The sequence below is a fragment of the Melanerpes formicivorus genome, unplaced genomic scaffold, assembly GCF_026170545.1.
Source record: "Melanerpes formicivorus ecotype bairdi unplaced genomic scaffold, bMelFor1.0.p_v2 SCAF_7, whole genome shotgun sequence".
Classification (NCBI taxonomy): domain Eukaryota; kingdom Metazoa; phylum Chordata; class Aves; order Piciformes; family Picidae; genus Melanerpes; species Melanerpes formicivorus.
In genome coordinates, this window is record NW_027142359.1 from 9025379 (window position 1) to 9051026 (window position 25648).

Below are 25648 nucleotides of genomic sequence, written 5' to 3' on the forward strand. Positions count from 1 at the left end.
ATGCATTGATTACAGCTTCAGCAGCTGCAGGAGATGGGTGATTTTCACGTTTGAGTGGCTGGTGGGACAGTGATGATGTCTCTGAATGGAAATGTTGTGGAAGCTGTGTTCTGCTGCCCACGCCCCTGTGTAGCAGGAGAGTAACTCTTTTTGCTGTTAGGGTTGCCAAAGATGTAACTGTGTGAGAATCTCTTCTCAGTTTGTCAAAATACAACCTTTTCATACTAAAATGCTACATAGCAGCTGACTGCTTGAGGGTGTATGTTTCAAAAAATGATGTATTTTAGCAGATGGCTAAAAAAAAAAAGTATTATTTTACCCAGATGTATGTTTATTTTAAAATAAATAGATTTAAAAGAATAAACAATAACTTCTACCTGAAATATTGTAAGCCCTTTGTGCATTGAAACAGAGACTTAAAACTTGGAAAGGGGATTTCTTAAAAAAAATTTTTTTTACAATAATGACTGAGAGTACTCATCTAAACTTACCCTTCTAACTTCTAAAATCTTCTAAGCACACACATGTGCTTAACAGAGCTTGCTGGAGCATAGCAGCCGAAGTGTAGGATTCATGAACATGTAGAGCTGTTTAGTGCTGACAGCGCTGTGTACTACTGGAGTGACTATGAATGCAGCTTATAGTATGGATGACTGAAATGGCTTTGCCAGAAATAGCTTTTTCCAGATGCATTGGATGGGCTGAAGGTTTCCAGTCTCTGAGGGTGTTTATTCTTTTGAACAACATAATCTCAGATGAATGTAGAGAAGACAAAAGACTAAGCAGACAGAAGAGTAGGCTGGGACAAGCTGCTAAGTGATCCATAAGGAAGGAGAGGCAATCTCACAGGGAAAAGGAAAGACGGTGAACTGGAACTAGCTGGTTAACAGTTTTTCAGAGAAGATAGGGTGAAAGTTGTGACACAGAGCAGTAGAGGCTGAGTGGTATAAAAAGAGTAAGTGTAATTGGTTGGAAAACTCTGAACTAGGAGCCCTAGCACTGGATATGAGCACAGTGAGATTAGAAAAGAGCTAGTGTATTGGCAGAGAGCAGGATAGACTGGGAAAGGATCCTACAAACTGACTACCAGGAGAGAGAGAGCGTGAATGGGATAACTCATAGTGGCTGGGAACAGGATACAATTGTGTAAATGTAGAAAATGGGCTGAAGTGATAGAAACATGGAAGGGACAGAGAAGAGTCAAGCTGCATAGCAATTACAGATCAAATACAGGGGAACACAAAGAACCTGTCCTGCAGCATACTGCCAGGCAGAATGTGGGATGGGACCCAAGGTTCAGGAGTACTGCTGGCAAATTCCATCAGTTACCTGCTGAAGGATTGCATGCTGCTGTGCAAGTTACTTGGTCAGCTGCGCTATTTGTTGTGGCTGCAGAAGTGTCAGCTTTGGTAAACTGTACATAGTGGTATCATAGAGAGCCTGCTCTTCTGGGGCTAGTTCTGTGCTTTGTTTAATCTAGGGAATAGCTTGATTCTGCAAAATCAAGCATTCAAAGGCTAGAAAATCCTGCAACTGAGAATCTAATGCTCCAGTGAATTCCAGGTTTATGTCTTCTATTCAGTGTTAAGGGTGCAACTACTCCAAGTAGCAATCACAAGGGTGCAGTACATGCACCACCATCTGTTGCATCTGTGCTGCCTTCTTTGCTACAGTAGTAGCTTTTAAAGCAGGGAATTAGAGACAATGGTTTCATGATTAATACAATTGAATGCTCTTCCAAAGACTACCCTTACTGTTTCTAGAATTGTTCCTAAGGGGTGCTACATAAAGAGCTTTTTCTTTTTTTTTGGTAGAAATTGTAGTTGCTTATTCTGTATTTCTGATAATCAAGGTACGACTCTGGGGTTTGATTTGTAGTGGTATTGAGCATTCACAGCTTCATCTGTTCTGAGTGGGAACTGTGCTTTGAAGATGAACTGTTTCATAAAGCTAAGTACATGGAAAAGGAGGCACTTAAATTGGTGCCAGAATTAATTAACACTTTTGATCTTAATTCTTTGCCCCCATTCTAATCTATAAAACAGGGATATTACTACCTCATAATTTCTAAGGCCATTTGTGATGATAAACTTAACAAAGTTTATTTTTATTAATTTGATATTCCAGTGATACATACCAGGAAACTGTACCCCTGCCTGAAACTTACATTTGCTAGTAGGTGTTGAACAGTGCACAATAAATAAAGCCTAAAGACATTTCAAGCTGCTCATTAGCTGTGTTCTGAATGAATGAGAAAAGGGTCTTTGGGCATAAAGAAAACAGAACTGAAAACTGCACTCACTCTCAACAGGGAGGAATTATGGTGGCTTTAATTCTGAGATTTTCCTTATGCATATATTTACATCCAAATACTTGAAGTCATGATTGTGGGGGAAAAAATTAGAAGTGTCTTTGTGTTTTTCTGATACTCATTTATCATGGTCTATAAATGCAAATTTTAAACCATCAAATCTGGTTTTCATCAGTATCTGTTGTGCCTTCCTCTCCCTTCCCCCCACTTCCCCGTGACTGCTACATTTAATTTAAAGAACAAAAACCCTCACTACTCACCCCACCCCTTCCCACCCCCTCCCCAGTGTCAAACCTCCTGACTTCTAGTCTTCTTGTTTAGCATATGGTTGTGTTTTGTGTTATAGAGCAGTTTGGCACCTTGCTGAAGTGACATCATTAATAAATGTTAAAGCCTCAAAATATTTTTTTCTCAATGTGTTCTTCCCCCCCCCCGCCCTGTTCTGTATCACCTTTACTCTTACCTTTTTTTATGTACTCATTTTTGAAAAAAGTTAAAGATACCATGTGGCTTGAAGAAGCATCCAATAGGTTAGGATACTGTAATGCACTATGTGCTAATTACAGATCAAAGCTAAATTATTTTGTGTGCTTTTTCTTTAAGGAGAAACCTGGAGCTTTGAACCAGTTGGGCCTATTTTTTGCCACTAGCATTTCTTTTTCACTCCCTACAGCTGAAAAATAGTGCATCCTTATTCAGCTTGGTGTATATATATGCTAGCTATATATGAGGTAAAAAGAGGAGTTGAGTGTTCTCAGAGGACATGGCCACTCCGCAAATGGAGCTGTGAAGTCCTAAAAGAAAAAGAGCAAAGGTAGAGAGCCCTGCCAAGGTAGGAGAGCTGGTTCTGGTAAGTGTTTGCTCCCCATACATGTGTTGCTAGGACGTCTAACAGGTGCTCAGCTGTCCCCTCTGTTCTCAGCCACATGTAAGCAGAATGAGAGCAGCAGCAGCAGTTTACCATGTGCCAATTACCTGTGTGTGCTGGTGGAAGAAAAGCTTACTGCTTCTTAAACTTATAACCGGTGGGGTAATTGGGCTGGTTAGTTGCCAGGCCTCCTTGTTAGTTTTTCTGTGAATTGACCATTGTCTTGTGTCTATCACTGGAACAATTAGAACAAGCAGGCAGGTTTTCTGCTAAAATAATTAGACTGTCAATAATGTTTTGTCTTGTGGACAGTTTCATTCATAGGCATCACACCTGAAGCCATTGTGTAAGCCCACTGGCAGTACTCACTGGGACAGTAAGGATGTCAGTCAACTATGACTTCATTTACCCATTACACAGGCTCTTCAAATAGCTCTAACAGGGGCAGAAATCCTTGGGGTATTTTGTCTCTACTTTCCCCACTGGTGCTAGAATTGTCTGGCTCCATAAATCTTTAAAGAAAAGTGAGAATTGAAGCATTTTGTACATAGTATGTCTGGGTGCTTTTCTTGTTTGAAATGCCCTGCAAACAAAACTTAGAGGAGATTTTTAGGCTTTCACACAGTTGTTTTTGAAAAAATGTGTGATGTCAGTGTTTGTACTTTATGAGTAACTTGCTGAGAATGGAGAGAATTTTTTGTCTGCCTTACTTGCAGTAGAACAAAAAAAAGTTAAGATGGTAACCTCCCTATTTGCTGTGGCATGCTGTTGTTTTTTATGAGGAAGTTGAGTTAATGATTCAAGCACAAGTTTCACCTCTACATGCTGTACCAATTTTCCCAAGGGGATTTATTGGAGAGAGATGGATGTAAACAAATACTGTTGGATTTAAACATATAGCCATGTGGTTTTAAAAGCCTTCTTCAGCAATAACAGCAGAGACAATGAAAAGGATGTGGTACTGGAAATTTTATTTTAGTGACTCTGCAAGTAGGTCTGACTCCAGTGGGTGATCTTTAGCTATGAATGCTGTATGCTCTTTTATTTGCATGAACAAAACTGTTAGGTGCAACAGAGTGACTGCTCTCTAAGGAAAAATGAGAAGAATCCTTGCAGAGGCAGTTGGGTTAAAAAAAAAAAAATAGTGACTTTGCTCAGAGCTTTCTGAGGCTTCTGAGTTTAACCAGCAGTCGTCTTAACAGCCTGGTTAATAGATCGTTAATGTGAATACATACTAGAAATGGAAAATATGACAATTCTTACTTGCATTTTTCTGGCAAGGTTTTCTATTTCTCACGAGTAGCTGTCTTGATTTGATTGGCATTGAAAGAAGATTGCATTTGAGAAGATGTTTTTATCTCACTTATATGGTAGGTGTGTGGTGGGGGTATTAGGAAAGACCATAGTTTTGTTCTACTAATTTGACCATCTGATGCCAGTAAGTACTTGAATTAGCAAAATTGTTTTGTCTATTAGTTTTTGTACTGTGCTTTTTGTCTTTTGTTGCTATTGACTAAGTATTGACAACTTGTTGTGTAATGAGAGATACTGTGTATTGACTACTTGTATACTGAGGTAACTAATAGGGGAAGACTGATTGTTTTAAAATGCACATTTCTGTGGATTCTGGAAGGGAAAAAATAAATTTATGGCATCTTCAGTAATTGGAGATGTAAACAATTGTAATGAGTTTGGAAAAAGAACAGTGCAAATTTTTAATTTATTAGTGACTTGATTTGCCACATACTTACTACTTTCTGTACGTTCAATTGGTGGATGCTAAATACTTTTTTCTTTTTGTATTTGTTCTAGTTTTGCACCTAAGAAACAACTGCTACTCTTGAAATGTGTGCAGATTTGATCAGCCTCATGATCAAGTTGGGTGAATGAATGTGGTGGGAAGTTCTGTTTTCTTTTGTTCTTCACAGAAAGCAAGAAAAAGTGGCAGAAAGCTTACTATGGTCTAAAGAGATGGACAGCTTAGTCCTGACTGGTCAGGCAAAATACCAAGGACATGGCTTTCCTTCTAGAATTGCTCAGCCTTTGAAATAGAAAGTAAGACTCTTCCGCAGAAACTTCATTTCTGTATACATGAGTCTCTGATCTTTACTCTGAAATGCAGAGATGTTGAGGTCCATCTTCAATGGTCTATCTTTCTGGACCTGCTCACCCTTGCTAGTTCTGATTTGTTTCTGTTGTATTCAGAGAGGGAGAACTCTGGTTATGCTTCCATAATTTCCTATTACAGTTGCCTGACCTCCACTTTCTTCTGTCTGTTCTTTCTGCTACTCTGTAGTAAAAAACAGGACTCCCAGACCAACATGGACAGAAGTGGCCAAGAGCTTCGTCACATGTTATTCAGAAGTTTCTTGTACTAATCCTTCAGCCTCACTTTCCTCATCATGAAGTTCACATTTTTTTCAACAAGTATCCAGTTGTTGAATCCCTGTGTTCTGATAAGTAATATGAATATTTTAAAAGTGCTGCTTTATATTTTTATGTCGGGGTGAAGTCATGAGAACAGGGAGATGTAATGAAGACCTTAATCAAAACATGAAAGGAAGGGAATCTATTTAAAGCAAGGAAATCATCATTTTACTTTTTCTCCAATTCCTCTTTCAGAAGGCAACTCCAGCCTAGAGCGTGCACAGTGAAAAATTGAGGTGTATATACTTGTGGGCTCATTGGACAGTTTCAGAGGTTGTTTGTGTTTGTTGTTTTTAAAATAATGACTGCAAAATTGTTTAGGTGATCAGTTTATCATCTGTCTGCAAGAGATGTTCATAAATCGCTTGCTTTCTGTAGTCCAGTTTGTTCCTTAAACAGTTATTGTGGGTTTGAGATCATTCTATTCATTCCTTTTTTTTCCCCCTATACAGTGAGGTCTAAACCAGGCTGTCACACTTTAAAATTCTCTGAGCCACTAACTTGAGAACTGAACACATTTTTCCAGGCATGGTTACTGAGATGTAGGCTGTCACATCTCAAATCTCCAATTGCATTGGAGTAATCTATAGTTCTGTACTCATCTACAGGAAATCCTTAGTGTTCTTATAAAAGCCAAACACAGTCCTCCATGTTTCCTCTAAGAGTATTCTCTGAACTGTGCTTGTTAAGCTTAGATAAGATCACTTTCTAATTGCTGTCACTGTTGCTTTTGGAATTTGACCTTTGAAGCATCATCTTTCGAAACTCAGTATAAAATAATCCCATGCTCTTATATTGACTTGGAATTTTTTTCCTCATCTATCTTTTACTTCTTAGTGGTGTGGTTGTGGTGTTGATGGTTTTTTTTCCTTTGTTTGTTTGGGTTTGGCTTTGGTTTTGTTTTTCTTTTTGCCTCCAGGAACATGACATAGGTTTAGGTACAGAGCAGCTATATTTAACTTTACTGGGATGGAAACATTTGAAGAATATTTTAAATTTATTTTATTTTTTTTTTCCCCTAGCAGTTCATGAGGTGAAACCAGGAAGGTTCTGTTTTCCCATAAGGAAACTGCTCAGTCATGCTGTAGAAAAGGTCTGAGAAGGCAAACTGGGGCTATAAGCTGCCTACCTTAAAGCTCCTTATACCATTTGAATAGCTAATTTATGACCACACAATGTTGACTTGCTTTCAATGACTGAATTGCAGTTGTACTGACAAGGAGAAAAACTCTTCAAAATATTTTTCTTCTTTTTTTCTGAAAGTCCATTCTCAAAGGCAGAGATGGGAATTTTGTGGGATATGGCTTTTGAAACAAGTAATTCTTACTGGGAGACAGTCTGCTGCCTGAGCATGTCTGGTATTCTCTGTTTACCTGATAAAACACTAGCAGGCAACACTGCCCAACTTTTTACTGCACATGTACAAGCAGTTCCCTTTTTGCTCAGTTTCAGCTATGCTGAGACTGATCTTTCACCTCAGACAGGATTATGTGCTGGTTTTGATTTTTTATTTTTAGTGTCACACCCTAGATGGTTATCAGTCTGGGGGAAATCAGGACTGTCATTTGAGCCTCGGATAGGTAGAATAAGCAGAATAGTAAAATGTTGAAGATGAGAGCACTTTAGAAAGCTGTACATCAGGCTATGTTCCTTTGAGCTCAAATTTGGGTAGTTAATAACAACTTGTATACAATGGGAGATAACTATATTAAGTTAGCTTGATTATGTGGACCTTGGGATGCTTGAGAAATTACAGCACTAGGCAGTGAATTAGTTTCAGTATTAACTGTGATGCTTCTACACTCTGGTACAATTGAGGCTAAAAATTACTGTTTTGGCATCTTGTCTTCTGCATTTTGGATTGCGTATAGGGAGGGGGCAAACCCCACAACCATTTGAACTACATCTTGTGTTACGGACTATTTTAAAAAGGAGGAGAGAGAAAAGGATCCTGCTTTGAATGCAGTTCATATGTGCTGCATGAATTTAGTTGTGCTGTTTAGCATAAAGTAGGTTTGACCATGTTTTCCATCAACCTAGATTTCTTTTTAGAAGGTAAGGTTCTAAACAGGAATGAGATTCTTTTTTCTCATTGACATTTCTCAGAATTAGCACTGCCTGCTGGACTTTTTCCTAGAAACATGCAACTTGTTTCACTGGCTAGTTTTGCAAAATCAGTCTTATTTTGGTGGTGGTGCAGGCTTTTCATCCCTGTTTTGGCTCTTGGTGGACAATGGCTCACATGATCATTGAGAATATGTATTTAGATGGAAGGCTGTAGTGTAATTTATTACTACACAAAATAATGGCCAGCAAGTTTTCTTTTTAAAGCTAGTTGGATTAATTTTTAAAGCAGTACAGGCAAAAATAGTACCTATTTTATTTAGTTTAAATGCTGTTGGCAAGTCTAGCACCTCTCTGTATCCTTTTTAGGTGGATGAATTTTGCAGGGTTAATAATGTTATTCATGCTTTCAGGAAGAGAAATCGCTGTAATGCAAAATTATTAATGCCTTTGATGGAAAGAGACCACATCTTAAAATCCATGGCTATGGCACTGTGTAAAGTGTAGCTGATTTTGTGGTGTATAACCAGCTACTGTGTTATAGATAGCAAATTAATAAAATGTTAAAAGAATGCTTGAACATAAATACTGGGAAAGTACACTGCTGTACTTCACATTGGAATGGAAATCTGTAATGGAAAAGCTTCCTGGTGCAGACATTTTGTGAATGGTGTTTCATCACTGTTTGTGCTTAGGTTTGAGTTAAAGAAAATAATTCAGAGTGTTTAAATAAAGTACCTAGTTAGGATAGTTTGAGAATGCGTTTTAAATCAAGGAACTAGGCTTTCATATGCACATACTTACGTGTATTGTGTATTTGTTTTTAAATGAAAAGCAACCTGGTCTCCATCTTCCTATTGACATCAAACAATCCTCTGATATGCAAATCCAGCTATGGGGAGAACAGATACACAGGGTTTGTTTGGATTCAGTCCAAGACTGAGAGAAAATCATATTTAAAGAAGTAATTTATATGCTTTGCCTCATTTAAATGAAAATGCATTTTGAAATAATCCCTGTAACTAAAAACACTTTGAAATGCTACGATCCTTTGTATGGCTGCATTTTGCTATGGCTGGTTTAAAAATATCTTCCTCATACTCCTGTGTGTCTCTGCAAAGTATAGATGCAGCTGTCAGCTTCTCAGTGGCACATTTTGCCCTAGCATGCAAAAATACTTTTATTTTTCTAGAGTAATGTTTCTTATCTGATGTGCATGAGTGTGTGTACACACGCTATTAAAATACCTCCAAGTGCTTCTCTTTCATGCTAAAACTTTGCCAGTATTAATGCAGTTGATGTATTTTTCTGTGTGGTTAACTTTAAAATCTGTCAAAATACAAATTCTCTGGAAAGAGAGATTAAACGAGCAACAACTCTTCCCTTGTCTTTAGCTGCAAAATTTGTCATGATGCAACTTGCACATTTTAGCATTGGATGAATTCCAGGCTTTCAGTGTGTATTTTTTGAGGACCGTGTTACTCTGGTCACTGCATTTGATATTTGAAAGGGATTCCTGTAGCAGACCGTAATTAGGTTTCACATGAGCTTTAACAGGCCACTGAACTGTTACTAGTGATTGGTAATAGCGGTGTATACAGGATGGAAAATATTTGAGCAGGATTTTGATTACAACAAAACTTTCAGAAATCATAGTTCCTTTAGTCCCCCTTTTATGTATTACACAAGCTTCTAAGACTAATTGGATTGACTCTGACATGGTCTCTGTGATTGTGTACCACTACTGTTTCTGTGTTCTACTATAGAAGAGGAGGATATGGAAATCTGTTGGTGTAAGGATTAAATTTTATTTGGGAAATTCTGTGGCACATACCTTACAGCTGACCTTTATTTCTTCTGTGGCCACTTACTCTATGATAGACTATTCATCAGTCCTGCACTGAGGATTGCTAAATACCATGTAAATCCTTTTTTTTTTCTTTATAGTAGTTTTATTTCACTAATGTAATTTGTGGCTCTGTATTGACCAACTTAAACACATACACTGTTATGTGTGTTAATATTTAAGAGAAGAGCTTTCTGTACCAGGAAATCCTGTTAAGCCTTTCTCATTAAGCTGTGAACCTCTGGTATTTGGTTTGTAAATAAAGGATTTTCTAGCTTTTGTTTTTCTTTAGTAGTTTTTATGTGAGTTGTGAATGTTAATATTCAGTGTCCATCCTTTTTTTTTTTTTTTTTTTCTTTAAGCATTTTAAGAAACAGAAGAGGTTGATTCCTGAAAGAACAGTTTGGAAGTACTTTGTTCAGCTTTGCAGCGCCTTGGAACACATGCATTCTCGTCGTGTTATGCATAGAGGTAATATAGGATTAAAGATGGTTTGTCTGCACTAAACATTGTACTGTGTGAGAATTCAGCTGGTTCCCTGCCAGTGACACAAAATATCATAATGGAATCCATTTTGACAGCTGACACAGTATGTTTCTGTAACATTTTATAAGTGAGTAAAAGACTGATAGAAGTTTGGGGGCTGTACATTTGATGTGTTAGGCACTGGTTCGCAGCAGTGGTTCACGATACCAAGTTTCCAGAGTAAATGCTAGTGGAATGCAGGTGGAGACCTTGCCCTTGCTGCCTCTTTACTTTCTCAGTTAATTTTGCTGTCTCTTACTGTCTGTGGTTCTTACTCTTCTATATTTACCCATTCTCTCTTCTCAAGGTTTGTTACCTGCATTCTTGCACAGCCGCCCACTCTTTTCATCTCTTGTACCTTTTTTTTCTTACAAAAGTGTTTGCCTCTTGCCATGCCTTCTGGTAATGTGTAGGTCCTCCTCCCACTCCCTCATCTACTGGATTGTGTGCAGCCAGGGATATTTTCTCCCCTTTTCTGTTCCTTTGCACGACTGCCAATCTCTGTGTCAAATAGTGTGTCCCAACAGCCCTTGTAGTTGCCAGCTATTCCTGTCAGGTGCTGAGTTTTTTACCCATTTTAAACCTCTGTAATACTGTCTCCTCCATATGTTCTCATTTTACCTGGTACCTCTGAGTCAAAGAAAACAGATCGCAGTATAGCTGCTGCTCAGATGTACTGGGTTTTTTTTTCCTTGGAAATCCCTCTGACTATGGCTTGCAAGTTGTGCATGGGCTGTCTCTCTGGATTCAGGTGGAATTAGATGTCTTAGGTGGGCTGTCTTTTTTTCTGATGGGATGCAAATAGCTGCCTGAAAGCAGAAGTCCCTCGATCTCTGCTGAGCTTTGTCATTTGTAGCTAGAGGTGTTGAACCCTACAGCAGATCGGCTTAGGTGCCCCTGTTCCTACAAAAGGCTTTCCCCTGAGATTTTTTTTTTTTCTTTTTAATTTTTTTTTTCCCCTTACACAGTTGTGCATTGTAAATTATAAAAAGATAAGGCCATTAAAACTACAAATTTTTTCCATAGGGTATGAGTATTTCTCTTTATTGAGTATTTTTCTTTAAAGTTTATGTCAGTGTATTTTATATCAAAACCAAAGTGAATTTCAATTCCTTAAACTAAAAAAAAAAAACCTACCATCAAATCTTCTGGTAAACTATGACAAATCTGACAATTTCATGGTAACACAGCAAAACCAATGATAATTAAAGCTGGTTTTAAGTTGATCTGCAACACATGTTGGATTGTTATCCAAAGGGTGATCCGAACTCCTGGAAATTAGGTCACACAGCAGTGTCACACAATTGCTTCTGCCTTCCTCTCCAAAGCCTGAAAGGTTTTGGAAGAATTTTATTGGAAACCTGAAAATGCTGGTATTTGAGGGTTATTAGGCATTCCTGTTACTGTGTCTCCATATCTTTTGCAAATTGTAATCCCCTCTTACCAAAGTTGAATGAATTTCTTTAAGTTTAGAGCCATATTGGGTTGTTATTGAGCTGGGTAAGAGCTAAGCACGCTTGCCAAACAAATACCAGGTTGGTTTATTCAGAAGACTTAATGTAACAGCCACCTCATTAAAAATCATAAAATAAAAATCTCTGCTGTTGTCTCTAAAGGATTACATTAGAAGTTAAACTGGATATTACTTGTGAAAAATAACTATCTGGGGTATGCATCATTATTTTTCTTTGTTTCTACTTGATTAGCCCAATTCCATTGACGAGTTCAAATAATCATTCTCCCTGAGGAAAAACTTGCTGCCTTTTTTTTTTTTTTAATGCTTGCTATTAAAGAGAATCAGTTGTCTATTTCAAATAAACAACATCATACCTCTCTGGGCAATCTCGTCATCAGAAGTGATGAAAAATGTTTTACAGTTCTTGAAAACATTTTTGTGTGTGTGTCTGTTACTTCTGACTTTGTGAGAGATATTCTAGTTCTGATGGAAGTCCTTGTATGTAGCTTACATAAAGTAGTAAGGAACTTCCTCTCTATGTTTCTCTGAAGGTAGGGTGGGTGTGGGGGGGTTTTGTTTTGGGATTCTTTTTGTTCTTATTTGTTTACTTGTTTTTGTTTGTTTGTTTGGTTTGGTTTTTTACATACTTTCCACGGCTCTTAATTTTTTGCTTAAATGTTATTTGTACTATTAAAATAGTTAAATTGACATTCCAAATCCCAGAATCACTCTTTCTGAACAACACAATTGACTTTTAATATTTGTTTTTAATTTATTTTTTTTCCAGATATAAAGCCAGCTAATGTGTTCATTACAGCTACAGGGGTAGTAAAACTTGGAGACCTTGGACTTGGTCGGTTTTTCAGCTCCAAAACCACAGCTGCACATTCTTTAGGTAAGCCTTCTGAGGTACAGGTGTTGAGGAAGTAGATTTTTTTTTTTTTTGTATATGATATTTTTTTTTCACATGGGAAATATTGTGGCTACTCATGAGGAGGAAGAAAGAGTTAAATCTGGCTAAAAGTTTTCCTAAGTAGTAGTAATGATAGGTCAGCACCATGGACAAATACAGACTGGCTGTAGCACTGCAGTGTTTCCAGCAGTACAACTGTTGGTTGTTTTTTCTGCTTTTACTCATTTAATGTATATTCCTGGCTCAAAACAAGTCTTCATGACTGTAGTGTATTTCCTAGAAATGCTAGGAAGAAACAAAATCTGTGATGTGGATGCATTTTTAAAATTCAATTGAACTTTAATCACTGTTGGAAAGAATCTAGTAGTTCTGTGTGTCTGTATATGTGTTTTTGATGATGTGCTGGTTATATGCTTTGAAAGGGCTAACAGAGGAGTTGCTCTGTTTTAAAGTGAAGTTTCTTTATATCAGCTAAATAAGTTGAGGAGAGAGATCAGAACTGGGCTTTACAAACCACAGTCTTTAAAAACAAAACAAACAAACCCCCAAAAGAGCAACAAAAGCAAACACTAGAATCATTATTTTTATAAGAATAGGAGAAAACCCCTTTAAAATGCACAATTTCTGCTTTGATAGCACGTAAGAGAAAAAAGTGTCTTTTTTGCCAGTGATCTTCATATAATTTGCATGTTTGAGTAGTGTGTGGAGACTGGGATGATTAATAAACCTTTAAAGAAAAACCAAGAAATTGGCAGGTATTTAAAGTTGTAGGGAATGGGCACATGACAAGATTAACAAAGATCTCTTCAAAAGAGAAAGCCTTGTAAATAGAGTAGCATCTGCTTTAAAGAGAAACAGAAAAATTGTTGTCTAGAGAACAGTTATATGCTTTTTTTTTTTTTTTTTAAGTTAAGGGGAAAAAAAAATCCTTCCCCCTGCTGAAGTGGCTTTGTGTAGTGGTTGCTGAATTCAAGCCTGCAAAGGTGTGAAATGAACTTTGTAGACCCCTTAAGAGCAGGGCCTGTAAATGGAAGCCTTCAGAATTGTCTCCTGTCCTTTGCAGAGAGTATTGAGGCAGGTAGAGCACTTTACTGATACTTGAATACAGAGAAGTGAAATAAAATGCTGCTTAGTGAGAACTTTTTAACAACTGACAGTGACAATTCTGTAATTAGACATTTGGATATTTGACAAGTTGATGATAATGAAGATATCTATGAAAGCCAAGAACTGTTAAGTAATACTTAAGTAATCCATATCTGAGGGTCACGAGAGGATACACACAAAAATGTCTGCTCAGATGATGATGTTTCTACTTAGACTATGAAATACCAGACTTCTTGGATTAAAATATTCCATATTTATCCTCACCTCTTAATTTCACTTCATTCAGATAGTCACAGTTGTCAGCACACTGTGGAAGAGAGGATTGCTATTCAGCATGTTTGGACTGCATTTGAGATGTAGGCAATACTTAATAGCTAAAATCTTTGTATTTAGAAAGGAAATATTTGACACAGTCCTACTTCTCTGTCTTCCAGAAAGCCTTTGATGTAACTCTTTTGTGTCTTCCTGTTTTTATAGCATTTGGTGCACACTGATACTGTTGTAGTCAAAATCACCAGTAACTGCTGAGATCTTAATAGGACTGAAATGAAACTGAGACACAGATGTGCAATCTTGCATTAATAAAAAAGAGAGAGAAAGAGACAGAGAAACAGTGAGACCAGACTGGAAATGTACTTCCACACAGTTCAGATAAATCCTTAAAGATCTGATACTAGTTCAGGGAATAGTTTATTATAGGAAGCGTGCTGTTCATGCTGCCATCATAGTCCACTGACTGTCTCTGGCAGCACTGTGGAGATCTTTTTTGTTGTAGCTGGGTCCTGTTACTGCCTGTGAATGGAAGAAGGATGTAAACGAGTGGTGTGAAGAGGGAGCTGCCCCTGGACTAGAATTGCAGGATGCTGTAAATCCTAATCTGATGGTAGAAGTGCATGAAGAAGGCAAAAGTCAATTGTGAGGGCGGGAGAGCTAGACTTGTGTTCTGAAGCAGAAGTCAAGAAGTTAAAGAGGAACAAACTGCTTCAGCCTTGTGTTATTTTGGCTTGTTGCAGGGGAATGGTTGCAAAGGGACTGAAGACTGAGCTGAAGTTAAACAGTGTAAAATCCCCAAGCCCTTTAAAGCATATTTCTAAAAAATAACAGGAGTCATCCAGAGGGCAGGGGTTAGGAGAATGGAAGCTTTGTTTCTCATGTTGGGTGCTTGGTTTATGAGTTATTTTTTAAATTTCTTTTTTCCCCATCTCCTCTTCTCCCATTTCCCTCTTAATTGAGTTCCAGTGTCAGAATTAATTTTAGGAAGAAGGTTTAGTTCAGCACTTAACTTAGGGTGCCACTGTCTCTGCTGTAGTCTGATTGATCATGTCACTAGCAGAAATTGCTCTGGGAAATTAATTTGTTGTGCTGTTTCTGATGCTGGTTTTCCTGAGTTTTCAAAGTTGTATCTTTTTGTGATTCCATAAACCTTTGGTGCACAAACCCTAGCGAATTGAAAACATAATATGTGCAGCAGTTTATACTTGTTTATATGCTTTATAAAAATTTCAGTAGCAAACTGGATTCAGGCTTTCAGAGATAAAGAAATGTACTAACATTTTCATTAGGTACAGCTTCTAACTGCTAATTATGAATAATACTGATTTAATTAGAATACTTTCTGATGGTCCATTTGAAACAAATGAAAATACTGCACTGGACAGGGTTTGTTATTGTTCTTTACTCTTTCTATACAGCTTTATCGAAAGAGTAGAATTTTCTACACTGGTATGTGTATACCTTTATGAAAATGAAAAATGATTCAAAAAATACAGAGGAAAACAAGGCATTTGGTGGTGTTGGTTTGATGTAAACTTGACAAAGTTTCTTGATTTCAGAAGACTTTGTTAGATCTGAGAGGATGAGCCAATAAAGAAAGGTTTCTTTGTTCCCTGCAACTGTATGTGTTAGGAGGGTGGTTTTTTTTTTGGTTGTTGTCAGTTTTGTTGTTTCTTTTAATGGCTGAATGCCAAGCCTTATGCTCTTCGAAATGGCAGTTCTGAGGCCAGCTCATGGAAATGTGCATGTTTTTATCTTTCCTAGCCAGTCAGTGACTATAAAGATAGTCTATATTTTAGTATTTCAATTACAGACAAAAACCAAAGTACCTCACAAAAAATCCCAACCAAAACCCCAAAACAACAACAAAAACCCAAGCAAGAAACCCAACCACTTCTGTTGTGTGGTTTTGCTAGAGGGCTGTGTAGTGTGCTGTCTGGACAGATACTGCCACCATGATGTGAATACCTTCTTGTAGAGCAAAGAAGCAGGTTTGCAATCCTTTAAAATTCTTGAAAGCAAAGCATTATACATGTTGATTTCTGGGGTTTCTTCTGTAGTTTGACAACTGTCATTTCCATGGGACTCCTGTTCCCAGCACAGAGCTGTGTTAGGACAGATTTGATTATCAACTTATGCTGGCTGTGGGAAATAAAATACCTTGTAAAAATGTGTGCATAGACTCCTTTCTCTGACATACAGATCTTTAACTCAGCAGAGAGTGTCAAAGCCATTGCTGAGGTGGTGGTATGCAGCACCATTTTGCTGTGAATAGGATGAGCTCCTCTTGCGCTCAACCAAATCCTTCTAAGGACCTGCAGCCCCAGTGCACAGGAAGAATTGCAGGGAAACTGCAGCTGATGCATTGCAGTCCTCAAAGAAGCTGTATTGAAACAGCTCTTATTTTATGTACAAAGCCCTGAGATCTCTTGCAGTGTTTTGAAAGCTGAAGATAAGTTACTGTGCTGTTACCCTGCTACATTATAAAATAACCCAAGATATTTGTAGACTGATTTCTGCAGTTAGACTGTTTGCATAGTGTAGGCCAGATTGCAGAATTACTTTGGCTAAGTGCAGTATTTTTAGTGGTTGAAGACAAGCCTATACCTTAGAAATCTCTTACACCTATGTTAAAATAAATAAGTAAAAAGAAAAAAAAACTTATGGAGAATTTGTCATGTCCATGGTTGGTTGTCCTCTCTGCTCCGTAACTGCAGCTGATTTGTGACTTAACTGTCTTGGCTTCAGCATCAGCCATTCATCTTGTTAAGCACTTGTGTGTTGTGGTGAAGTCTGTATCATAAAATTCCTATGATCTCATGGGTATTAAGTAATTTGTAAACCATACCTTTTGATTACTTAAATTTAGCCTTTTTTTTAACCGAAGCCTTGTTTTGGAGCTCTTTGAAAATCAGAAGAGTTACTAAAGTGATTTTAGTCCCCTTCCGGAACTCAGATGGTTGTGTGTTCCAATGCATGGAGTGTTGGTAATAATTATATGACCTTTAAAAAATAAGCCAATCTGTTTAAACACCTTCTGAATCGCCCATGCCATTGTTTTGTGTAAGCAGTACTAACATTTACCAGGCAGATTTTTCTTCCAGCTTGAAATGCTTGATAGTACTTAGAACTGGTTACTGTATTTCATTGAACCTTTCCGTGCGTTGTTTAAGTGAACATACTCTGCTCTTGAACTCAGTTGCAGTGTGAGTTGTGTTTTTGCTGGTAATAAGGTGGACTTTTCATATCTCACTTCTACATAATAATTTCTTTGCCTCTCATCCTCCACATCCAGATTTCCAGCCGCTAATAACCACCATTTCCATTATGTCCATGGCCTCTCCCAATAGCAGAAAGCTTGCATAAAGAAACTGTGCTTTCTGACACTGCAGCCTATTCAAAGGGAGGGAGCTCCTGAGGAGCAGCAGCAGATTCTGAGGAAGCAGTTTATTTGACCCAGGCCATTTTCAAGGAGATCACAGTTCAGGCCTGCAGGTTATCCCAAGATGTGCAAATGCAGTGAACAGAACACTGAATACAGATTTTGTTCTTAAAAACATAAGCACCTTAATGTGTTACATCTGTCTTTTATAATCCCACTTCTGTGTCTTCACACGAGTCAAGAGAGTCACATGTCTTTGTAGTACTTTGATGCTGTTAACAGGAAAAAGAATAATGATCCAAGAAGGGAAGATAATGTTTAATCACATCTGGTAGTGGCTTGCCAGCAGTATAGTACCAAGATTGCTCACTGTTTTAAAGAATCATTACACTACCTTCAGCTGCTGAATGTCAGAATAATGAATCTTTTGAGTCATGTTCTGTTAAAAACAGTTTACAAGTAGTAATGATGCCTAGATCTTGAGGTTGTTTTTGTGATTCAGTGACTAACATAACTGTACTTTCAATTCCTTTTGCTTGCTGGGCATTGGGGGTTTTGGGTTGTATTGCAGTAAAGGTGTTACACTAGGGCTAAATGCTGTAAAATGATAGCACTTGTTCTTGCTTTTCACTATCATCAATCTTTCACAGTTATATCAGACCCCTAATGTATCAGCAAGCTTCCCAGAGCTGCTGGTTAAAATTACCTTTGCTTTTGGTAAACTATGAACCATCAAACCTCTGTGTTTTCAGCTGCCCCCTGTGGATTCTGTGAAGTCTCTTTCTGGCACATTACTCACTGCCAGCTACTTGTGTGATGTCTCAGAGCAGCAAAGGCAGTGCTGCTGTAACCATCTTAAGAACCTGATTACTGCTAAACTTAACTGTCGTTGTTAGATGAAATCTGCCGACAAAGCCTCAGGATATACTAAACCAGTGCATTAACAAATGGATGTAAAATAAAGTGAAAGTTTCCAGAGCTCAGAAGTGCTTGGGGTAAAAAAAAAAACAACAAAACACCCAAAACCCAAAACAAACAAAAAAATTCAAGGGAGAAGTAGATCAGTAAGTGCAATAAAGATCTGAAAGCTGCGTCATGCCAAATGTTGTTGAATTGCAGCTTCCAATTTAATGATAGTTGTCATTAAACACCCACTGAAGTACTGCTGGTGATACGTTAGAATAACAGAGTTCGTTCTGGATATTCTGGTAGCTGTTTGGGTGTTGCAGTCCATCTGTGTGCCTTTTCTTTCACAGGGGAAAGGCCATCCTTGACCACGCCTCTATTGTAGGTGAATATGAACATCCCATGAGAGTAAATGATTTTCACAGTACTCCACGCTTTTGAGCTGCGTTTCCTTAGCCTTTCTCGTTTTAAGCTCTTTCTTTCACAGCCTTGACTCATAACTTCAGTGATTCCTTAGGCTAGTGCTAAGGGAGCCTCTGAGGTACCCTCTGCTTTCCTGGGGTTGAAAGTCTCCCTAAAAATATTTAGGGGGCAAAATCCATTATAGAATACAATATGTGATCTCTTTCCTTGCTTACCTGTTAGGGGAGGATGTGCTCAGTTTATATTGGTTTGACGTGTTTGGTGCAATGTTGTTTACCAAGAAGTAGACCAGGTGAAATTATGGGTTACTAGCAGCAGTGACCTGGGAGAAGGTGGTACTGGGTTTCCCAATCCAAACTGGGCCACCTGTCACATAGGAGAGTGCACGTTAATTTGGGCTTAGGGTGGGTTTTTTTTGGGTTTTTTGGTTTTTCATAGAATTGTTTTGGTTGGAAAAGACCTCCCAGATCAAGTCCAACCATCAACCCATCACCACCATACCCATTAAGCCATGTCCCCAAGTGCCACGTCCCACATGTTTCTTGATTTTTGGAGTGTCTGTTGGGCTTTGTTGTTGTTTTTTTTTCTCCCCTGCCTAAGAAGGAAGCTTGAGATGCCAGCTGTTCTGAAAGACAGAGCACGTTGTCAAAGCCAAACCCTAAATGATAAAATTGTTAATCTGATTAGGTAAAACTATTAACCTGATTGTTGACATTTGGAATTACTTACACATTTACTTATACCTCTGTTTCCAGTATTCATACAGGGATGAATTCCGAATAGATGAGGCCGATTCAGAAATGCAGCAGTGGTACAAGATGTTAGTCTTAAATACAGTATTGTGAGGTTCATATTCTAATTTTTTGTAACTTGCGGTGTGCTGATTTTAATCTCTGACTGTGTCAAAAAATATTGAGCTTTGAAGTGATGTCAATTTGTATTGAATTGACAGATTTCAGTTGATTTTCATCATCAGGATTGAGGTGTTTAAGAAAATGTGCCGCACAAAATTGAAGTAAAGATATATGTAGATCTGTGACTCACTTTGCTCTTAGGCAGTCATTTTGGGATACAGGGAGAAAGTTCAGAGGCAGTGCACCAAAACTTCTACTACTGCTATTTTTCTGTGGTTGATCTGCCAGGTATAAACCCATCACTCAGCTACTCTGTTTTTAATGTCTCTTTTTAGAGAGCTGAAACACCTCTCAGAATCTCTTCCAGATAACTTGTGACAGAGATGACTAGGGCCTGATTAAAATCAAGGGGAGCGGGGTCCTGGAGTATCAAATGTAAATTTTCCCTGGGACAGTCCTAGTAAATGCTACTTTTCAAGGGTAGACATTTCCAGAATCCATAGCTCTGAGGCAGGATTAAGCACAGCCACAGACTGGGGAGCTGAAAACCCCTTGCCGAGTCTAGTCCTGCAGCACATGGCCGAGTTGCTTGTAGGAATCTCAGCTGCTTCTGGGCTCACAGGTTTTCCTGCCTTCCTCCTTGGGAAACTGAAGATCCTGGATTTCAGGCTCGGTTTTAGTTTCAGTGACTCAATCTAAATTGTGGTTTATTAGTTTTAAAATCAGCTTTTTCAAAGGTGTGTTTTCTCCAAAGGAAAAACAGACGGCTCATTTGAAAAAAGTAAAATAAAATTCAAGCTATGGAAGATAATTTTTTTCTGTTGCTACTTCCAGTCACTATATTAACAGTTGGTAAAGAAACACAGACATGTATGCTTGGATGGTATATTCCCTTAGTTCTCTTCAGAAGAATTACTTTCAAGCATCTTTAAAAGCAAAATATGGGGAGTGCTCTACAAGTGAATAATTGTGGTAACTATATATCAGTTGTGAAAATAAAGCTGCATTTGATCATGTAGATATTAATGTATATTTCTCTCAAACTGAGGAGCTATAAGTATGAATTGAAATTACAGGTGTAGCAAAATGAAAAATCTGGGGGATGGAAAATGTTGTTTTCAGCCAGGAAAGCTGTACTTTTATTACCATATAACAACAGAAATTTTCATTGAAACATACCTGTGTATTTATTGCAGTTGGTACACCTTATTACATGTCTCCAGAGAGAATACATGAAAATGGTTACAACTTCAAATCTGACATCTGGTCTCTAGGCTGTCTGCTGTATGAGGTAATATTGATACATATACTGAATGTAATAACACTGTTGCTCGTCCCCCTGTGTCTTAAGTGCTGTTTTAGATTCTGACATTGTGGAAAAGCTACTTTTCAGCTTTGGTCTGTCTGTCTTTAATATTAGCAATGAGAACTCTTACGTAACTTCAGCATATGAAACACTTGTACTTGTGTGTTACTCCAGAATTGCCTTTTAGAAGGCTTGCTGCAAGGATTTTACAGCAATTTGCTGAGGATTGGGCATGATTGAAGGACTCGTGAGTAATGGCAAGCACATGGAAAACTTTCCTAATAGCCTGTGCTGATTATATGATTTTTTGGGTAATAAATGAGAAATAGTAGGACTGACTGAAGTATGCAACTAATGCTTTCAAATACTGCAACTGAGTTATTTTAAGACAAGTTTAATTTCTTGAGAATTATTTTAAACTTAAGTGAATCAATTAAAAAATGATGTTATGGTGTACTTATTACTACTAGCTTAGATTAACTTTCAAGATATTGGCTTTTGCTGCTCAGACTTAGGTATTTTTTTTCTGCTTTTTCTTCCTCTCTGGCTGGTTAAACTGTAATTATTGGTTAACCTCTGTATTTGTACAGTCAGGATTGGTATTTGACACAACTTCAAATGATATTATACTCTGAGAAAATATAGATACAGGGCAAATTGAAATTGGCTTATATCTGGATGAGGGTATGAAGAACAGGTAGACTTCAGAGTTTTCAGGGTTTGCCTGTCAGTTGTTAATCAAAAACCTGAACATTCTGTTGAGGGATGTGGGGAAAACAAGTAATTCCCTCAGTAATGGCAGTGAAGTCTTTCTAGACATGTTCCAGATAAAAGCTAATCTATCCAACTCACTTTTCATTTACCTCCAGGCCACCTGCCCCAGTGAGTCAGCAGAACTCATTTGACACATGTTCAACAGGTTCTGCACCTTCTCTTAGTCTAGGATTTTGTAGAAAACATTGTCAGCCTCTTAGAATTTTGTTCCTACTAGGTTAGGTGGATTGTCTCCAGTGGTACTAGCTTACTTCCTATCACTACCATGTTCCTTTAAGTATTAAAAGGGCAAAACAGCTCTATTGCAGTTGTGCAGAGATTACAGGTCTATGTATAGCTGTTGCTTCTAAGTCTGGAGGACAATTCACAGGAATGAAGTGCGATACCTGATAGCAGGTATTTAGAAGTTTAAATCCTGACCTGAAACTTAATCTCATATTGGCATTCCTTAGTACTAACTGTGGCAACTGCCATCACTTTCAGTGCTCTGCCTTACCCTCTTGTGCAAGCTGGAGCCGCAAAAATACTGTAAAGGTAGATGAGGATTTTTCAGTTTTACTACTTTCACCCCTCATTGGCTTTCTGGAGGGTTCTTTACATCTGGAGACTAATAAAATGCTTGAATAATTATTATGTAAAATAAACACATTATAAAGGTTCTTTCTTCTTCTATCTTATATGAAATAAAGTTGCTGGATAAAAATCACTTTTTTAAAGGTGTTTTGTTTTGTTTTCTGAGGTTGCTGCTTTGATGCTGATACAGTATATTAAACACCTATGTGAATATTACATTTTTCTTTGATCCAGTAAATATTTTCAAAACAGCTAAAATACCTCAGTTCTACTGATTGATATCTTTAAATACCATTCTCTTTTTATTTATTTTAGAAGCTTTTCCAGGATGGTATTTAAGTTGATATGTTGTTGTGCTTGGTTTTTTTTCTCTAATCATAAGAATAAAGTCATAGGATACACTCGTTGTTGCTATGTATTTTATAGCTGTTATATTTGGCAGCATCTTCAACTACAGCTTTTAATTTCTTTAGCGGTGCATTTATCCCATTTAATTAATTCCACAACATATCAGGTATTTGTGGTGGGGTTGGTTGTGGGATTTTTGTTTTGCATTTTATTTTTTCCTCTTTTCAGGTTTTGGTCTTCTAATTTTTGTTAATCTTTTTGATCCTTGAGATGTAATTTTGGAATTTTAGATACAGTAGACTCAAAATACTTAGCATTTTTTTCTTCTTAGTTATTTGAAAGTGGTTGCTTAAGGGTCTTCAAGCCATCTGTGGACTGTATGGTATTTTTGATTATCCATGCAGTTTTGTTCTTGATGTTTCTTTTTTTTTTTGTGATGTGTATTGCCTGCATATTAGTGTGTTTTTATTATATTGATTTCATGTTGATAAGTGCTCTGGATTCTCTTCAGCTTAATTGGAGAAAAGCTGTGACATGTTTATCACTTCTCAATAAATGCTTAATTGCTGCTAAACTCTGTTTCAGTCACGTTTAAATTTAAGTTTAGACTAATTTGCTATAATGTACATTTAAAAAAAAAAAAAATCTAATTTACAGTCTATTATTCAACATTAACTATGTGGCCAGTAAGACTTTTTTCTAAAGAGTATATTTTTAAGTCTGATTTGTTTTTGTAGCGCCAAAGGTATTTCTGAAACCTCAAAAACACTACCACTGGAGTTTTAATTGATATGCAACAAAGTAGACTTTACTAATTAAAATCAAGATGCTGTGCTTTTGCTACATGGACCTTTACATGGAAAAGTAGGTCTTACACATTTCCTTTTATTGTTCAGCGTAGCAATTGCATCCTTACAGGGTTGTAGGTTGGTGGCTTACAGTTCAAAAAAAAAAAAAAAAAAAAAGAAAAGGGGGGGGAAGAAAGAAATAAAAAAAAAAAAAAAAAGAAGAGAGGGAGCTGCCACCAGCCCTGAAGACAGACAGTGGGCTTTCGTCCCTCAGACACCCCCAGAATACTAATCAGGAAAGTCAGACCCTGGAGGTCAGGGAGCAAGTCAATCATTCTAGCGATCGTCTCAGTGTGGAGGATCAAATTAGCCTGAAAAATTCAGCTGCTGGGAGGAGAGGGCGAGCAGCTGTCAGGGGCAGCAGCGAGATGCACTAATGAACCAGATGAATAGTGCAAAAGCTTGAAAATAAAAACAGGACAGTTGACATTTTTCATCTGTCAAAGCAGGAGATGCATGAAAATATAGTATTCCTGTTTTAACTCCTTAGGGGACATTCAGAATTTTTTTAACACTTTGCAGCATTCAAACTAAAGTACTTTTTAATGAACACCTAGAGTACAAAAATGAGTATCTGTGCATTTATGTAGAAATTCTACATGCATACAGACCCTGCAGTTGATTTTTCTTTTTTTTTTTGTTTTCTGTCTTCCCTTTTTCTGTTTTTGGTCTTTAGCTTGCATTTTTAACATTCTTTTTAAGGTAAGAGCCAATGCCATATAAATACAAAAATACAGATTTTTTTTTTTGGTAGGAGTGTAGGATAGAACTGATGTTAGGGGTATTTGCTTTGGGAGGTTGAAAATTTATTGTTACATGAAGGTGATGCGAAAAAGAACTGAACTATTTGAGAACACACTTATAAAGTAAATGTAAAAGATTTCTTCTAATGTTTTCTTCCTGTGTTTTCTCCCAGCAATATCATTTAGCCATGAAAGAGTTAAATTGCTATCTGGAAGACCACAAGACAGATGAGAGCCATTTTCAGCTTGTCCTGTCCCTGCTGAAGCTCGCTGAGTAGCACAGCATGGACTAGCGTGTTTCACACACACTCTTCCTGTCTGGGGAATGTACACATTGTCCTTCCAAAATCAAACTTATTAGCACATGTAGAAAAGGGTGACTGACTTTGGGGCAGCTCTGCACTCAGAGCAGTGCTCGCGCTGCTGTGGTTCAAAGACTCAGAAGGCTTTGAACAGAACGGAGGGATTTTAAGTGAATTTTGAAATTTGTAAGCCTGCTAAGCGTAGCATTTGCTTCTACCTTAAATGTCAGGTTGGTAACGGCTGGAAATAAAACGCAGGTTTACTTACGCTGGCTTTAAGCTGATCATTTGCGTAAGTGCTCCCCCAACACATACTCCTCTTTTTGTATTACAACCGTAAGTTATAGTCAAGGGTGCCAGCGCTGCACTTCTGACCATGTTTTAAGATTTTGTTTTTGTTTTCTTAAGTATTTTCAAATATACTGGATCAGGAAGTTTTGGAGTTAGGGCTTTTTTGGGAAATGTAGCTGTTGCCTTCAGTTTTCTTGCTTTAACAAAACCCTGTTTGTATTGAAGTCTAGTGCAGTATCTGTGGTAGGTTACAAAATCTACTACTGTTGTCCAGCATGTTCATAATGTGGTCTTGCTTTAGTTCAGATAATGCTTTCCAATAAATTACATTCTTTCTTCCAAAAGATCTTCACAAGAAAATTGCATGATGGGATTTGGGTTTTCTTTTGTCTCCCTCATGCTACAAGGAACTTCCACGCCCACAGCAGGACTGGAAACTACTCAATTTGTCCTCATATTGTATTAATAAAACTCTAATGCTAAATGCTACACAATTCAAATATTGCAATATAAGGGTTGTGACAGGTAACGATTGTCTGACATGGAATAAGTACACACACTGGTTACAAAAATAGTTTGGGAACTTCTATTTTTAGCACCGTCATACCTCTAAGCAGAGAACTGAAAGTTGATAAGTCACTTTGGATTTGTTAGTTGTACAGATTTTTATGAAAACCAGCTACACTTAAAAACACAAAAGAAAACTGTAGATTTTCTTTAAACAGATGGCTGCGCTGCAGAGTCCCTTTTACGGTGACAAAATGAACTTGTACTCCCTGTGCAAGAAGATAGAGCAGTGTGACTACCCACCTCTCCCTTCTGATCACTACTCAGAGGAAGTAAGTAATTTTCCTGTTCATGGGCTAGATCCTCAGTTTCTGTAAGCTGGCACACTTCCAGAGGAGTAACTTGTGTGGTTGTATGTTATTTGTGGGTTATGCCCATAAATGTGTGCATGTTGAGTTCTCTTAGATATTCCTGTCAAAATAAGTCTCTGATACGATTTTAAAATTGGAGGGATTAATTATGGAAACATCATACTGTGAGCTTCTTAATTTCATTGAGCTTCCTTGCAAGTATGGCAAAATGTTTTCCCAGAATGCACAAC

At 37.6% G+C, this 25648-nt stretch overlaps 1 protein-coding gene across 5 annotated transcripts in view; it reads left to right on the forward strand.

Annotated features, from left to right (window-relative positions):
- Positions 1–25648, forward strand: part of NEK7 (NIMA related kinase 7) — a 76912-nt gene that overhangs the window by 36225 nt on the left and 15039 nt on the right. For all 5 annotated transcript variants that reach the window (XM_068140913.1, XM_068140916.1, XM_068140917.1 and 2 more), the window contains 4 exons: positions 9879–9987; positions 12285–12392; positions 20552–20646; positions 25266–25379. In XM_068140913.1, coding sequence (XP_067997014.1) covers positions 9879–9987; positions 12285–12392; positions 20552–20646; positions 25266–25379 — 426 coding nt within the window. The remainder of the gene's footprint in view (positions 1–9878; positions 9988–12284; positions 12393–20551; positions 20647–25265; positions 25380–25648) is intronic.